The sequence below is a fragment of the Eumetopias jubatus genome, unplaced genomic scaffold (genome assembly GCF_037043125.1).
Source record: "Eumetopias jubatus isolate StellerSeaLion01/CBP00866 unplaced genomic scaffold, mEumJub1_p1.0 scaffold_4, whole genome shotgun sequence".
NCBI lineage: Eukaryota > Metazoa > Chordata > Mammalia > Carnivora > Otariidae > Eumetopias > Eumetopias jubatus.
In genome coordinates this window covers 78,271,437-78,287,493 of record NW_028274810.1, presented here as the reverse complement: position 1 = coordinate 78,287,493, position 16,057 = coordinate 78,271,437, and the positions used below count along the sequence as shown (strand labels likewise).

Sequence of the window (16,057 nt, the reverse complement as noted above, 5' to 3'; positions counted from 1 at the left end):
GACATTTATGAGCTGTGCTCGGCAAAGAGGGTACAACAGAGATGCCCAGAGCAAAACATACCTGGAACCGCTCGGGCTCACTCACACATTGACTCACCATGCATTTATCCACATCTGTGCGTGCCAAATCCCATCCTGGGGAGCCACAGTTAGGTGGGGAGACAATGGGGTCCCAGACCATCACAGTTAAGTGTGGGAACATAGTGTAGGGGGCCGTGGGGGTCCAGGGCAGAAGGCATGAGTGTCCAGCCCAGCACACTCTGCAGCAAGGCCACCTTGGCCCAGCCCTTACTCTCCAAGCCTTAGGGAAGCCCAGAGGCCTCTCTGGCAGCTCCAAGGATATCACCAAAGTTGTGTTCCCCAGTGTAGATTAGGGAGTGTTCAACCCAAAACTGGGGACCCAACCCCTGTGCACACCCTTCAGGCTTTACAGATTTCTCTCTGGCCCCTTGAGTGCAGTAGCTCTGGGGCAGGAGCAGGCAGACTCACCCTTCCACCTCCCTTCAGCTTCCAGGTCTTCCCAGATCTCCAAAACCAGGTGGGGTTCACCGGGTAAGGGAGGCACAGTGGGGCCAAAGGGCAAACTGCTGCCGCACCCACCCCCTTTAACAGACACTTGAGATGCGACCATTCCTTCGGGTTAGGCATTGCCCTGATCTAGTCCCTAAGTGAGTCACCAGGACTTCCGAGCACTTGTGTGGGTCTGAACCTCAGGTCTGAAGCAAATGGGGCCAGAGAGGCCAGGGATGGAGAAAGCCCGGCCAGTCCCATTCTCAGCTGTGCCCAAATTAACTTGCTGTGTGGCCAGGGGCAAGTCCCTTTCCCTGTCCGTCTCCCCATCTATAAAACAAAGATTCTAGGCTAGTAGAGTCTCTCTGGGGCTTTCCAGCTCTAACCGTGCAGAATGTGAGCAGAATTCAAGGTTCAGAAGAGAGGGAGCAGGGGTAGCTGAGTGGGGGTGGGGGGTGATCTAGGGAGGAAGGGAGGCAGGAGGACCGTCTGGCCAGGGCCCCATAGACCGAAAGGCCCCAAGTGTAGACTTGGGACACGATCTCCAAATGGAAATACACTCGGTCACAGTATACATATACACCCATGGAAACGAACAAAGACATCAGCCCCCTTGCCAAAACACACCGCCTCTGAGGCCCATGAAGTTCTATATATATACATATATATGCCTAGATTTTTTTACATCAACTTTTTACTTTTGGAATTAATGTTAGATTTACAGAAGAATTACAAAGATTGTACAGAGTTCCCACACACGCCTCACCCCGTTTGTTTCCCTATTGCTGTCATCTGTCATCTCACACCACAGTGGCACATTTGTGAAAGCTCAAACAACACAACGTTGGTACATCTCTTTTATTAAAGTCCAGATCTTCTGTGGACTTAACCAGCTTTTCCATCAACGCTCGCTCTGATCCAGGAACCAAGCCAGGGAACCACACTGCATCCACCTGGCACGTTTCCCAGTGTCCTCTGGGCTATGACTGTTTCTGTCTTTCCGTGCTTTTAATTTTTTTGAAGATTTATTTATTTGGGGGGGTGGGCAGAGGGAGAGGAAGAGCATCTCGAGCAGACTTCACATTGAGTGCAGAGCCTGACACAGGGCTCGATCTCATGACCCTGAGATCATGACCTGAGCCGAAATCAAGAGTCAAATGCTTAACCGACTGAGCCAGCCAAGCGCCCCTCCATGCTTTTTAGAACCCTTTCTGTTTTGAGGACTCCCAGTCAAGTGTTTTGTAAAACATCCTTCAGTTGGCGTTCATCTGAGGGGTTCTCCGGGGTCATGGGCTTGGGGGAAGAAAATCACATATATTGGGAGTGCACAATATCCACTCCGCTCACTCCTGGTGATATTAACCTTGAGCACTTGGTCAAGGTGGTGTCAGCCAGAATTCTCCACCGCAAGGTTACTGTTTTCCCACTTCCTGCTCTATTGTTTAGAAGCAAATCAGAAGTCTAATTCGAGGTCAAGGGAAGGGGAGGGGATAATGAAGCTCCATCTCCTGGAAGGGAGAATCTATGAAGATTATTTGGAATTCTTCAGTAAAGAAGATTTATTTCTTCTTTCCTGGTTAGCTATCTATGCAATAATTTATTTCTACCAGTGTGGACTCATGGATATATATTTTATACTTTGGGTTATAATCTAATACTCTGTTCTTTCCTTTTTTTTTAAGATTTTATTTATTTATTTGACAGAGAGAGAGAGAGAGAGAGAGAGAGCCGCAGCAGAGGGAGAGGGAGAAGCAGGCTCCCCACGGAGCAGGGAGCCCGATGCGGGGCTCAATCCCAGGACCCTGGGATCATGACCTGAGCTGAAGGCAGATGGCCAAAAGACTAAGCCACCCAGGCGTCCCAGACACTCCGTTATTTCTTTTATTGCTCTAATTGTTGCCGCTTGGCCACTGGAGTGATTTAGCTCCTGGGTCCTTTTGACACACCCATCCTTTTGTGTTTTGAGCGCTTTCCAACTCCAGTGCCACCAGATGCTCTGGGCTCACCTTTTCCTTGCCCCAGCGGTACAGTCAGCCATTACTCCAAGGAAATAATACATATTTTTAAAACCAATCCTCCAATTACTATCCTGTCAGTAGTCCACTGCATTTGAACACATGATGAAAAAAGTTATTTTGTTCAATTACTGTTTAAAACCTACCTCAATTTCTTTGTAGCTCTACCGTGATATCTTTTTAAAGGATACTAGGAGATGGGGTGTCTGGCTGGCTCAGTCAGAGGAGCATTTGAGTCTTGATCCCGGGGTTGTGAGTTCAAGCCCCATGTAGAGATTACTTAAATTTAAAAATTTTTTTTAAATAATTTAAAAAATATATACTAGTAACATCAAAACATGGGAGGGACCTGATCTTTTCTCCACGTCTAGAAGTCCTTGATGAATTTAACCTCGGTGGCCACTCTGCGAAGGCTTGGGGGCAGCTTGCCCACCCTTCCTACAGAGGTGACCTAGCTTCTGTGTCCTCCCCAGTCTGAGTGGCCCAGTGGAGCCATCAAAGGCTAAGGTAATTCCCGGAACCTTTCTCGCTCCAGGTCCCCCATCCCCCGCCAAGGGGGTGACCAGTCCTGGACCTCTGCAGACCTCTGCAGACCTCACAGGAGGTGCAGGCAGGTGGCAAGAAAGCAGGCAAGCTCCAGGAAGGAAGCTGGCAAGCCCAGCCTCCAAGACAGATAAGCATGGGCTGGGCACCATTACACCCAGAGTGCTCCTGGGAATTAGGGCCAAGGTTTGCAAAATCCAGCTGTAAATGGAGCAGGGGTTCCCCGGAGCAGCCGTGGATTCTGCAGAAGAGTCAGCTTCTCAGGAAAGAGCCGCCTTCGTGAGCCGGAAGAGAGTGAGACTTCAGCTCACTTGGGGAGGGGACAGAGCTGCGTGACTCATCACCTGGTCCTGCCGGCTACAACTGGGGTAGCTCTGGACCTCCCAGAGGAGGTCCCAGGCAGGCGATCACAATCCAGCACGTAGGGACACAGGCCATGTGCCAAGGGAGCACTGGGGAGGGAAGCAAAGTCGCATTTGAAGAGTCTGGGCGGGCCTCCCAGAGGAGGTGACATCATCAAAAAGATGAATGGAATTGGCCAGGCAGCAGTCCGAGGGAAGGAGGGGAGGGCACTCCCAGCCAAGGAATAAGCAGATGCAAAGCACTGGCCCAGTGCCGGCAGCCTAGTGAGCAGTCCGTAAATGTGAGGCATTATCGCTGTGGTTGACTTATCATCATTACAATGATTAACCTGGGCTTCTTTCTTCATATTTTTCCTATCTTAAAGGTAGTTCCTGGGGCACCTGGGTGGCTCAGTCGTTAAGCGTCTGCCTTCGGCTCAGGTCATGGTCCCAGGGTCCTGGGATTGAGCCCCGCGTCGGGCTCCCTGCTCAGAGGGGAGCCTGCTTCTCCCTCTGCCACTCCCCCTGCTTGTGTTCCCTCTCTCGCTGTGTCTCTCTCTGCCAAATAAATAAATTCCTTTTCTTTTTTTTAAAGGTAGTTCCTACAATGAATATGAATAAATGCCTAATGTTGCTGAGCTTTTCCTCACTATAAAAGGGTTGTGCTGAAGACCAGGGGTATGGCATCCACAGAGCTCAGCCAGAATAGCTAAGACTAGCCCTGGGCCCCCCATGGGAAGGGGCCTTGTTCTCCCTCTCTTCTTGGCCTGCCCCTGGGGTTGCTATGCCTGAGGGACATAGGAGGGAACACTTTGGGGTCTTTAAAGTTGAGAGGCAACAAAGCAGGGACTTGGGTAGACAGGGTCAGGGAAGTCCAGAGGAACAGCTTCAAGGCCTGGCTAGAAATGCACGCTCCCTCCTCCCTGGGTCTTCTGTGGCCTCTCAAAACAGGCAGGTACCAGAGATGGATACCTCAGAGAGAGCTCTGTGAATCCCAGCTCCACTAGCTCTGGGCCCCTGGGCAACTGACTTCACCTTTCTGAAGTTTTTGTTGCTTCAACTTTACAAGCGCATTAAGATAGGTACGAGAATTTCCAATGCGCGCTCCTGGTTATAGCTACATAAGTAAATAAACAACAAATCCCAGAAATAACACCCAATAACAGAATGTATAAATAACTAGTAGTATATTCCTAAAATGGAATATTATTCAATCGTAAAATAAGTTATAGGTACACCAGCAATAGAAATGCATTTTAAAAAACAATGCTGTGTTGGGGGCGCCTGGCTGGCGCAGTCGGTGGAATGTGAGACTCTTGATCTCGGGGTGGTGGGTTTGAGCCCCACGTTGGGGGTAGAGATTATTTAAAAATAAAATCTTAAAAAAAATGCTATGTGAAAAAAGGGAGTCACATAATTATAGAATGATTCCATTTGCACACAAAAAAAGCAAAACTAAACTAAACAATATATTATTTAGGGATGTATACCAAGGTGGTAAAACTAAGAGAAAATCAAGGAAATGATTAGCACAATTAAAACAAAATTCGGGCAAGTGGTCTTTCGGGATGGGGAGGAGGCTGCAGGGAAGGCATATGGAGGGTCTCAAAAGTACTAGTATGGGTCTAGTTTTTAAATTAGCTAGTGGACACATGGATATTTTATTGTTATTACTATTATCCATGAAGCTGTACCTGTATAGCAATGAGACTTTTTGGCTATTACACTAACACCTACCTTATAGGATGCATGCCTATGATAAGGCAGAGAAAATGTAAGTGAAGTATTGGTACACAGTCAGCTCTCAGTTTTGAGGGCTTTGGGTCCCTGAGCCTCAGTTTCCCCATCTTCAAAGTGAGCTGGTGACACTGCTGAGGCTTTGTCCTCTAGCTTGTGGGTTTTGTGTTCCCCTTTTAAACACACACACACACACACTTGAGGGCAGGTGTCAGGCCCCATCCTCTCACCAAAAAGTCTCCCCTCTGCCCTAGGTCACTGGTGGTTTCAAAAGTGGCAAAGGTGGCTTCTGGTGCCCTGGAATGGAAGCTCCTGGTCCCCGTTCCAGTCCTCTCCAGATGGGGCAATTAAACCTTTTCTGAGTTTCTCCAGGTTAAAATGGGCCTAGCAATCTGTCTTCCTCACCTAAACCCACGGGTAAATAATGCAAAGTGCTGTGCTCTAGTGAGAGCCCATGACTGACCTGGGACCTAAAAGCATCCTCACGGCGGGGGTGGGTGCATCCGTGAGCTGTGCAAGAGAATGCTGTGTGAACATTCATGGTGATTGGTGTAAACGTGCCTCTTTGCCTGGTTTTTCGCCTCGGTCACTGTGTACTTCCCGACTGTACTTTTCTATCCTGGTGGGTGTCCTCACCACGGCCCCACCTCCGTGTACCTGTTCCAGTCACGGTGTACCTGTTGAGTGTTTCTGGCTCAATCTGAAAGGTGCCTGTCTCTGCAACTAAGGACCTACCTCCAAAGGTGCGTGGACCGACCTCTGTGTGCCTGATTCACTCAGCGCGACCGTGACTGTACGGGGGTCAGTCGGGGCGTACTTGGCAGGCGCTCCTAGCTCTGAACGTGCGTGGCTGTACGGGTCCTCGCATCGCCGTGCGCACCCCGGTGAGTCCGCGCGCACCTGGCTCGGCCCGCGCCTCCCTGACGCCTGCCGGGAGGTGCGTTCCGGTCCCGCAGACGTCGGCGCCGCCGCGCCGCCACCGCCGCCACCGCCACCGCCGCGGCCGCGGCCCCGCACGTCCCTGCCCCCTTTCGGGCCCGGCGCGTCCGAGCTGCGGGGGCGGGGGCGGGGCCGGAGGCCGGGGCGGGGCGGGGCGGCGCGGGGCGGGGCGGTGCGGGGGCGGAGCAGGAAGGGGCGGTGGCTGCTCCGCCCCCTACCGCCTGGGTCGGCTGCCGCCTCCCCTGCCCGGCTTCCGCGTCACGGTGCCGAACGCCACCTGCCCGCTCCGTATAAAGGCGCCACCGGCCTCGCCCCCAGGACTCGGCCCCATGGAGACGCCGCGGGCCGCGGCTGGCGCTCGGCGGGGTGAGGCGCGCGGCGGGGCGGGGGCGCGGGCCCCGGGGAAGGGCGGGCGGCGCGGGGAGGGCTCCGGCTGAGACTGGCCGGAGGGGAAGGACGTGGGGCGGGTCCCCTCCGATCTCGCCGGTCCTCGGGAACCCCTCCAACTTAGCCCAAGTTGGGGGAGCCTGGGCGGGGGGCCAAGGTCCAGAGGGGAGCCGAGAGAGCGCGGGGCTCGGGGCCGCGACAGCCTCCGCGTCACCCGCGCCCGGCGGCCAACCAGAGTTTCCCAGCAACTTTTCTCGCCGGTGGGTCACCCCGGAAACTTCCCCCTTCCCGGCCCGGGAGCCCGGCCGCGAGCCCTGCGCCTCCTGGGCCTGCGCTCGGAGCGCGGGGCGAGCGGAGGCGATGGCCTCAGCGGGGAAGCCCCCGGCACCCCCTCCCCCCCCACCCCAGCGCACTTCCAGCCCCGGGTTTCCATCTGAGAGCCCCGCCCCGCAGCTGTGGGGGCGCGGCGACGTCCTGCGAGGCCTCCCAGGAGTTCTGGGTCCCCTGGGTTGCCGTGGGGCTGGGGGCGGGGTAGGAGGCGGAGCCAGACTGCCTAAGTTCAAGTCTTTGCGCCACCAGCTAACAGCTGGATGACCTTAAGTTCTTGAAGTCTGTGGCTCAGTTTCATCCTTTATAAAGTGGGAATGATGACTCCTAGCTGGGACAGCTTTTGAGAGGGTAGGAGAGGTGACACATGCAGATGGTTTTGCCTGGTGCCACCAGTGTGGCCTCAACCTGTTGGGTGGGGTAGGGGCTGGAGAGGGGTGGGAGAGAGAGCCACTCCCATCTCTAATTCTTAACGGTTGTCCTACAGGAGCTGTGACAGGTGCCTTCCATCAGTCTGAGCTGTGAGTGGCAGGTGGAGAGAGGTCCACTCAGAAAGTCAGCCCCACCATGAGTCTGTGGGAACTTGACAGCCACAGCTGCCAGGGTACCCCGAGGCCAGCTCAGGAGCCCAGCACTGAGGAGACATCGGCTGTGGAGCTGCAGATGAAGGTTGATTTTTTCCGGAAGCTAGGCTACTCATCCGCTGAGATCCATAGTGTCCTGCAGAAACTGGGGGTGCAGGCCGACACCAACACAGTGCTGGGCGAGCTGGTCAAACATGGGTCAGCAGCCGAGCGGGAGCACCAGGCCTCCCCGGACCCCTGCGCTCAGCCCCCCCTGGTTCCCCGGGGTGGGGGCACCCCCAAGGCACCCACCCTGGAGCCCTCACCCCCAGAGGAGAACAAGGAAGGCAGTGACCTGAGACCTGTGGTCATCGACGGGAGCAACGTGGCCATGAGGTACGTGTCACTTCCAGGGTCAAGGCCAGGGCCTGTGGTGGAGAATGGTGGCCTTGTGTCTGTGCATATCTGGTAGAGGGGCCTTCAGGAAAGAGTTTGAACTGTTCTCCCAGACTGATCAAGAGGAAGGGAAAGCCCTTTATTGAGGCTCTCCCTTAATCCTTATGGCTTCTTGGAAGTGGGTTTGTTAGGCATGTTTTAGGGATGAGGACAGGGGCTCAAAGATGTGCCTGTGGGCACACACCACTGGTAAGTGTTAGAGCAGGGATGCGAACTTGGGTCCTTCTGTCTCTGGTGTTCACCTTGGGCTCTTCATCTCTCCCTGAAGACCATCACTCAGTCTCAGTTCCTCTCCTGCAACATGAGGCAGTATGGTGTAAGGGATTAGACTGTGGGGTCAGCTCGTCCATGTCGGAGCCAGTCACTTAATGTCTTGGAGCTTTCTCTCATCAGTAAGACCCAGCTAACCCCTCCTCAGATGACATTGTGAGGAGCGGAGGCACAGAGCCTGGACAGAAGCACAAGTTCAGTAAGCAGTAGTTGTTACTACCGTTACTTAGGGGTCTGGGGCCCCTGAGGCCTTGTTGTGCCAGACCTGGACTCCTGAGGAAGCAGGCCCGGGTACTGGGACCTTTGTCACTGTGACTAAGAGTGAGCTCTGGGATCTGGCTTACATGGGGCATGGGGGCGGGGGACGGGGGGGGGCGGGGGTTGAGCGTGGGCAGGTCAGCTGTGACTTGGGTCACCTCTGCTTCAGCCAAGCCACCTTGACTAGACTGGGCCTAGGGACCCCCCAGGGTCTCCCAGGTGGGCTGCCTGAGGCTTCAATGCCCTTGGCCCTTCCCACTCCCAACCCAGCTGGGCCAAGTCAGCTGTCAGACTGATCCTGGCCCAGCTCAGTCTTCCTCTCTCTGAAATGGGTTGAGCCTCGGTGGGTGGTTGGGTAAAGCTGGCTCCCGCATGCTGTCGGCAGCTGGTGACAACCTTTTCTTTGAGAGGGGGGTCCCCTCTCTGGCTCCAGCAGCTTGTAGCTGGCCCAGGAGCCGTGCAGGTCAGTGACTTCTTCCCCTGGAGGTTTGGGCAGGCTGTGCTGGCCTGGGGCAGCCTGCGCTGACCATCTCCCACGCACCCCCCCTCCCCGGGGACAGCCATGTGCTCTGTGTGTTTGTATCCTGGCAGGAGGAGGAGGGGCCTGGGCAGGAGGGGGGGTGGCCTGAGGAGCCGGCCTGGAGAGGCATAGCCGCGGGGGGTTTCTGAGCTGGGGCAGTAGCAGGAGGGGAATTCCAGCCTCAAACTTCCTGTCTCAGCTGCTGCTGGGTTCCTGCCCTGCTGCCCCCTCCCCCCCAAGGGCAGACAGGCCAGCCCCCACCGTATGCAAATCGTGGGGAAATTCACCTCTGTTTCCTTCTAAGGGAATTTTTCTCCTCTAGCTGGGCGCAGCCCAGGCAGATCTCCACCTGGCTAGCCTGGCGTGGCCCTGCCCTCTATCCTTGGGTGGGAGCCGCCGAGCTGGAGTCCCCTACATCCTCACACAACTTAGCCAATGTCTAGTTAGCCAGGCTGGGGGGGGCGGGGCGGGGAAGAGGCGACCTTCTGGGCAAACAGGCCTGCGGTGGGGGAGGGAGGATGTCTGGTTTTCCTGTGCCAGCAGAGCTTCCTCCATTGCAGCAAGAGGGACTAAAGTTAGCTCTAAATAGAGGCACTCCTGGCCTGGCTCGACTTGCGGAACTACTTCGTGGGTTCAACTCCTTCCAAGAGCAAGGCTCTCACTACCTGCCTACGGAGTATTTTAGGGGCTAGGACAGCTGTGAGCAGACTTGTCCCCAGCCCAGGTTTTTGATGCCCAGAGGCAGTACGCTAGCCTGGATTAAGTCCCTGAGCTTGCAGATGCTGGCCTAGGATGGGACATGTGCACATACACACATGTGTACAGATGTGGGTCCGGTTGGTGCTTGTGCAGATTGCTTACCTGAGCCAGGGAGCCAAGCTGGGGATGATCACATTCCCCTGGTCGTGGGGAGGCAGCAGAGGCCCAGCGGGGGTGGCGGGAATGTGACAGGAGAAGCGCTGGGCATTTGAAGAGAAACCAGGGATCTGAGCTATCCTGGAAGGTCCGTCCAGGAAGGCTTCTCAGAGGCGGTGCTGTTTCATGTGGGTGCTGGAGGAAGAGCCGGAGTTGGCCAGATGCATCCTTGTCTCCTGTTCCCAGCCTGCCCCCTACCTCTTAACACTTTGTTCAGACTCAGATTTGGGAGCCTTTCTTTCTGCTGTACAAACTTCAGGTCTTGCTATTAAGGACTAGGAAGGCAAGCCAGGGGCCCCAGATGTGGGTTCAAGTTCTGTCTCTTCCCACTAGCCCGGGAGCCGTAGATGAGTTGCGCATCCTTGGTTTCCTTCACTGTGGCCTCATAAGGATGAAGAAAGCAGGTGTGGGACTCATCTGGCCTCCAGTAGGAGCTTGGTGCCCACTCAGCCCCATCTGTCCCCACCGCCAGGGTTGGTACTTTGTACCTGTCTGAGCATCAGCACCGGTGGTGGTTATGAGCAAAGGCTCTGGGCTGCGTCTGTCTTCCACCATCGCTGCAACTGGTTGTGCTCTGTGGGTTGGTTTTCTCATGGGAATGAAGGGGAAAGGGGCCTTTAATGATAGGACCCTCCTCAGAGGCTTGCTGATGATTCCGTACTAAGCACTTAGATCAGGGCCTGGCTCCTGGATCTCAGTAAATGTTAACTTTTATTATAGGCAGGCTGGTGGACGGTGGGGAGGCCCCACCACCTGGTGGGGATGAGCACTGCCTTCAGCTGGACTTTGCCTCCCCTACAATTTATGGAGACGTTCAGATTGGGAGCCCCAGAGCCTCACCCCCAGACAGCCTCCGTGCCCCCCAGCTGCCCCACCCCCATCTCTACCTTCTCTTGGGACTCCAGCTACCACCCCCACTCCAAAGCCACCCACAGGATGTGGTCGCCCATGGACTTGCCTCTTTTGTGTAACGTTTATTTTGTTTTATTTGCCAAATGTAAGCGTCTGAGCTGCTCCTGGAGGGGTTAGTGAGGGGTAGGGGCTGTTGGGGAGGGAGCTGTAGCTGGTCTCGTCCAGTGCCCCCAGCCTGGGCTTGGAGGCCTTCTACAACACCCACTGCTTCTTGGTGGCCCCCGGCCCCCTCTTAACCCTCCCAGGAAGCCAGTTGGAACCTCCACTTTGCTGGACTGTCTCTGGCCTCAAGCAAACACGAAAGCGATGCCCCTGACATGGCCCTTCTTAAGGAGACTATAGACTGCCAGGCCCATTTGTCAGATAGGGAAACAGCCAGAGCAAGCCAGCAGCCCGTCCAGGCTTGCTTCTGGATCCAGCCACCTTTGGAGGGGGTGACATCCAGCCATCAGACCACAGCAGGGGGATGTCCCACCTCCCAGCTCTCCTGCTAACAGAGAGAGTCCCCCAGGTGGCTTCCAGATGGCCTTTCTTGCCTCAGCTCCTGCTCTCCTGAGCTGGGTGAGGAGAGGACAGGGCAGTCCAGGCATTTGGGGGAATTGGCAGTCTTGGGAGGAAAAGCTCTTTCACTTTCAGACCGAAAGGCTCCTGAGTGCCTCTCCCACTCTGTCACCGCCCGCCCCCTGTGGGACAATGGATTGTGCCTCCTTCCCCTTCGCCCTCCTCAGTCCCAGCCCCTGGGGCCTGTGTAGGACTGAACTTTAATCCATGTTTAATCCAGAGCAATCTGGTTTCTCTTCTGTTAGCCGGGGCTTGTCCCTTCCCACCCCCACCCACAGCACCGCCCAGCGGACGAGCGAGGACTGGTGACTCAGTGTGCCTGTGTACGTCTGTGTCCCTGTGGTCCTAGCACCCCCGGGTGGGGCAGGAACCAGAAGGCTCCTGGAGCCTTTCCCCCACCCCCAGGTGTGTTGCAAGCAGCCTGACCCTCCCCCACATGGGGAGCGGGTGCCGCCAGATTCCTGGGCGGCTCCTCACTGTCGGGAGATGGAACCTCAGGGAAAGTCCCTGGTCAGGCCATCCCGGACGCTGTGGGAACCAGCAGGGAATGCAGGCCTTGGGCCAGAGGGCAGTGGGCTGAGCCCAGCCACTCCACCACCCGGGCCAGGCCAGGGGCTAGAGAGCAAGTCCCTTGTGCTCGGGGCTAGGGGAGAGTGGGCCAGCCACCCTCGCAGGCTGACCCTGTCCCTCCTCTCCTTCCCAGCCACGGGAATAAGGAGGTGTTCTCTTGCCGGGGCATCCTCCTGGCAGTGAACTGGTTTCTGGAGCGGGGCCACACAGACATCACGGTATTTGTGCCATCCTGGAGGAAGGAGCAGCCTCGGCCCGATGTGCCCATCACAGGTGGGTGGCACCTCTGGAGGGGGTGGTCTCCCTGCCCCAGCAGGGCTCCTCCCCAAGAGAGACCCTTTGGGTGTGACCAGCAACTTCTAGGCCTCAAGCAGGGACCAGCATTTCTTTTCCCAGCTTCCTCTGCGCTCAGCGCCTTCCTGCCTCAGGGTGCCTGGGGTTCCGAGCCCCTGTGCCTGGCCAGCAGGAGGCTCCGGGGCCAGGGCAGGCTCTGACCTGTCCTGCTGCTGTCCTGCAGACCAGCACATCCTGCGGGAGCTGGAGAAGAAGAAGATCCTGGTGTTTACCCCGTCCCGGCGCGTGGGTGGCAAGCGTGTGGTGTGCTATGATGACCGCTTCATCGTGAAGCTGGCTTTTGAGTCTGACGGGGTCGTCGTCTCCAATGACACGTACCGGGATCTGCAGAGTGAGCGGCAGGAGTGGAAGCGCTTCATTGAGGAGCGGCTGCTCATGTATTCCTTCGTCAATGACAAGTACGGTCCTGGCCCTCGGGTCTGGGGTCCCCGGGGGCGGGGCGGGGGGGGCAGGTGTGTCCTCAGGTGTGGGGGGTGTCTAGGGGGAGCTCTGCTGGGGCCACGGCCTTGCCTCCAGGCAGCTTTGAGAGCGAGAGGGACCTGGCACCAGGTAGAAGGGGTGGGGTCAGGCTGAGGATGGGCCAGGGTGGTGGGTGGGGCAGAAGCATCTGTGATAGGATATGGTCAGTGGTTCCCAGCACTCAGTCCCTGATCAGTGGCCCGTGGATGGGTGCAGCCTTAGATTCAGATTTCCAGGTTGCAGGCCTCCCACTGCCTCCGGAGCTCCCAGCATGAAAGCTGCTCCGATGGCCCCTCCAGCTGGGGCCTCCTCCCCTCCCTTGGGGCATTCCCACCCGGAGGGCCCAGGGATGTCCTTCAGGATGATCACCAGTTTTAGGAGCTGCTCTCCCTCCCCGTTCTTCCTGGTGAGGCGTTCTTCCTGGTGAGGCTCGCTGTCCAGCCCCCCTGCCTGCTCAGCACTGGGAAGCTCCCTTCACGCCTCCCACCTCCTCTGCAGGTTCATGCCCCCCGATGACCCTTTGGGCCGTCATGGGCCAAGCCTGGACAACTTCCTGCGCAAGAAGCCACTCACAGCAGAGCACAGGAAGCAGCCATGTCCCTACGGTAAGACACCTGGGCCCTGATTCTTCCTCACGGAGACCACCCAACTGTGAGTTTCCTGTGCCACCCCCTTCCCTCTCCCAGCCCCGGTCCTGCAGCCCCCCGCCCAGAGACCCCCTTACTGTCTTGCAGGGAGGAAATGCACCTACGGGATCAAGTGCCGATTCTTCCACCCGGAGCGGCCGAGCCGCCCGCAGCGCTCTGTGGCTGACGAGCTTCGCGCCAATGCCCTCCTCCCCCCATCCAGGGCCCCCGGCAAAGACAGAAGTGGCCAGAGGCCCTCACCCTCGTCCCAGCCCGGCCCTGGGCCCACAGAGCATGAGCATTGCAGCCTGGACGGGAAGAAGCTGGGAGCCCAGGCATCCCCAGGGCCGCACCGAGAGGCTCTGACACAGCCCTTCGCCCCTGCCGGCAGGAGCCTCCCGCCTAGTGGGGGCAGTGGCAGCAGCTTTGGGCCCACAGACTGGTTCCCACAGACGCCAGAGTCTCTCCCATACACGTCCCAAGAATGTCTGGACTCAGGCATCGGCTCCCTGGAGAGCCAGATGTCCGAACTCTGGGGTGTTCGCGGAGGGGGCCCTGGTGAGCCCGGCCCACCTCGGGGCCCTTATGCTGGCTACAGCCCCTATGGGGCCGAGCTCCCAGCCGCTCGGGCCTTCTCTGCCTTTGGAGGGGCCGTGGGTGCCGGCCACTTCAGTGTCCCTGCTGACTATGCCCCCCCGCCGGCTGCCTTTCCACCTCGAGAGTACTGGTCTGAGCCCTACCAGCTGCCCCCGCCCACCCCAGTCCTGCAGGACCGGCAGGTGCCAGGCCCGGGGGCTGACAGGGGCCCATGGGGCGGGGCTGGTAGCCTAGCCAAGGAGCGAGCCAGCGTGTTCACCAAGCTGTGTGGGGTCTTCCCCCCACACCTGGTAGAGGCTGTGATGGGGCGCTTCCCGCAGCTCCTGGACCCCCAGCGGCTAGCTGCGGAGATTCTTTCTTACCAGCCCCGGCACCCCAGTGAGTGAGCCGGCTGTACTGTGGCAGCCGCCCCCAAGGCTGGACTGAGGGAGGACTGAAGTAGGGAAGGGAACCCGCAAACCAAAGAGAACTGTAGGATTGGTTCTGGCCCCCCGGCGCCTGGAGCCGGCTGCTGAGTGGGGCAGGAGCGATCGCCCTGTTGATGCACATTGTATCTTTAGTTTAAGGAGACGCTGCCGTAAAGGCATCAGTCCGTGGCTGAAGCCCAAACCCCCCTTTCTCTCAGAGGGCGGGGAGGGAGGCGGTGGGGAGCAGAGGCCTGGGCTGGGGGCCCTGTGCACGGCCCCCCACCTCCGCCCCGTCCCTGGGATGCCGGCCTCGGCTGGCTAGTTAGGCACCGTGTGCCTGCCCTCCAAGGGCCCCTCCTGTACGCCAATGAGGCCTCATCGGTGCTCTTGCAGGGCACCAGGCTTCATGTTAGTAAGCAAGATGCTTCTTAATAACCCACCTTCTGTCCCACTCTGTTCACCTGTCTGCTTGCCCCCACCAGGGGTCAAGGGTCCTCTGTCCCCACCCTCTCTTCCCCTTCCTCTATGCTCCGAGTCACCTCTCCCTTCCGCAAGATTGGGGACGCGTGAATGTATGTGTACAGGTAGAATGTTAAGTACTTTAAGTGTAAGTCCTTGCCTCCTTTAACATGTCAGTAAAGTACAATGTGACCCCTTTAAGAGATGATGGTCTTGGTTGTACTTGGGGGTTGAGCGGGCCTTTGAGCAGTGGAAGGTCAGCAGGTGTGCACCTGACCCAAAGCGCTCAGTCCCTTGGGGGCAGGGCCTTCCTTACTGAGGCCGTGGGCCAGGACTTGAGAGGAGGTGAGGGAAAGTTGGGGAGTTGAAGTCCTGCGGCTGAGGGGTGGCAAGGTTTGGGGGCAGGGGGCGGCATTGGGCTGTTCCCCTTTTCCGTCCTGTGACCAGAGCTGAGGACAGAAAACCATCTGGCTAAGAGGGCTTCCAGGATAGTTGAGAAGAGAAAGTGGTGCGGGAGCCCTTGGGTGCTCAGCTCTGGCCCCACCTTTCCAGGCACTGCCATGTTCTAGACGTGGAGCTCCATCAGAGTGGAGCAGGGGGTGCAGAACAGCCTGGAAAAGCGACGCCGCGGTAGCCTCCACACGGGAGGCTAGGGGTCCTGGACCCAAACTCAGGAACCAGCTCTGCCACCGGATTCACTTGGGGCAAGTGACTCCCCCTCTCTGGGCCTCAGTTTCCTCATCTGTGAAGTGGGGATAATAACGGTACCTACCTTACAGGATTGTAGAGAGGACGGGAGAGTATGCATGTTGACCACGTGACCCAATGCCTGGCACATAGTAAGTGCTCATCAAAGGGCCTCTGGTGTTGCTCTCTGTGGGCTGTGTTCACCTCACCATCTCTACCTTCTCAGCGGCCCCTAGAAGGAAGGAAGCCAGGCAGAAATATACAGTTTTCTCAGATGAAAAAATGCGATATAAATGCTACAGATTTTAAGTGAAAAGCTGGGCTGTCGTATGATCCCTGAACACCATCAGCAAGAGAAAATGGAAAAAATACAGTTTTAATAATTTAATAATTCTATATCTGAACATCTCACCTAATCTGTACTTATTGTGAAGCTTTTATAGTATTTTTTTTTTTTTTTTTTTAGAAACTGCTTTACCACAGAACACCTGCACAGCATGCCACATTGGCCCTCTCCCTGCATGCTGGGCCCCCACTGTGTTCTTCACCCTGAACTTTTTTTTTTTTAAGATTTTTTATTTATTTATTTGAGAGAGAGAGAAATAGCATGAGAGGGGAAAGGGTCAGAGGGAGAAACAGGCTCC

At 56.8% G+C, this 16,057-nt stretch overlaps 1 protein-coding gene across 1 annotated transcript; it reads left to right on the top strand.

Moving 5' to 3' along the window:
• The first annotated feature begins 6,320 nt into the window (after positions 1–6,320).
• Positions 6,321–14,927, top strand: ZC3H12A (zinc finger CCCH-type containing 12A). Its single transcript, XM_028113832.2, has 6 exons — positions 6,321–6,451; positions 7,287–7,758; positions 11,958–12,097; positions 12,342–12,576; positions 13,136–13,242; positions 13,372–14,927. Exons 2-6 carry the CDS (start codon positions 7,367–7,369, stop codon positions 14,244–14,246), a joined length of 1,749 nt encoding a protein of 582 aa, XP_027969633.1. The 5' UTR covers positions 6,321–6,451; positions 7,287–7,366; the 3' UTR covers positions 14,247–14,927.
• Positions 14,928–16,057: the final 1,130 nt, after the last annotated feature.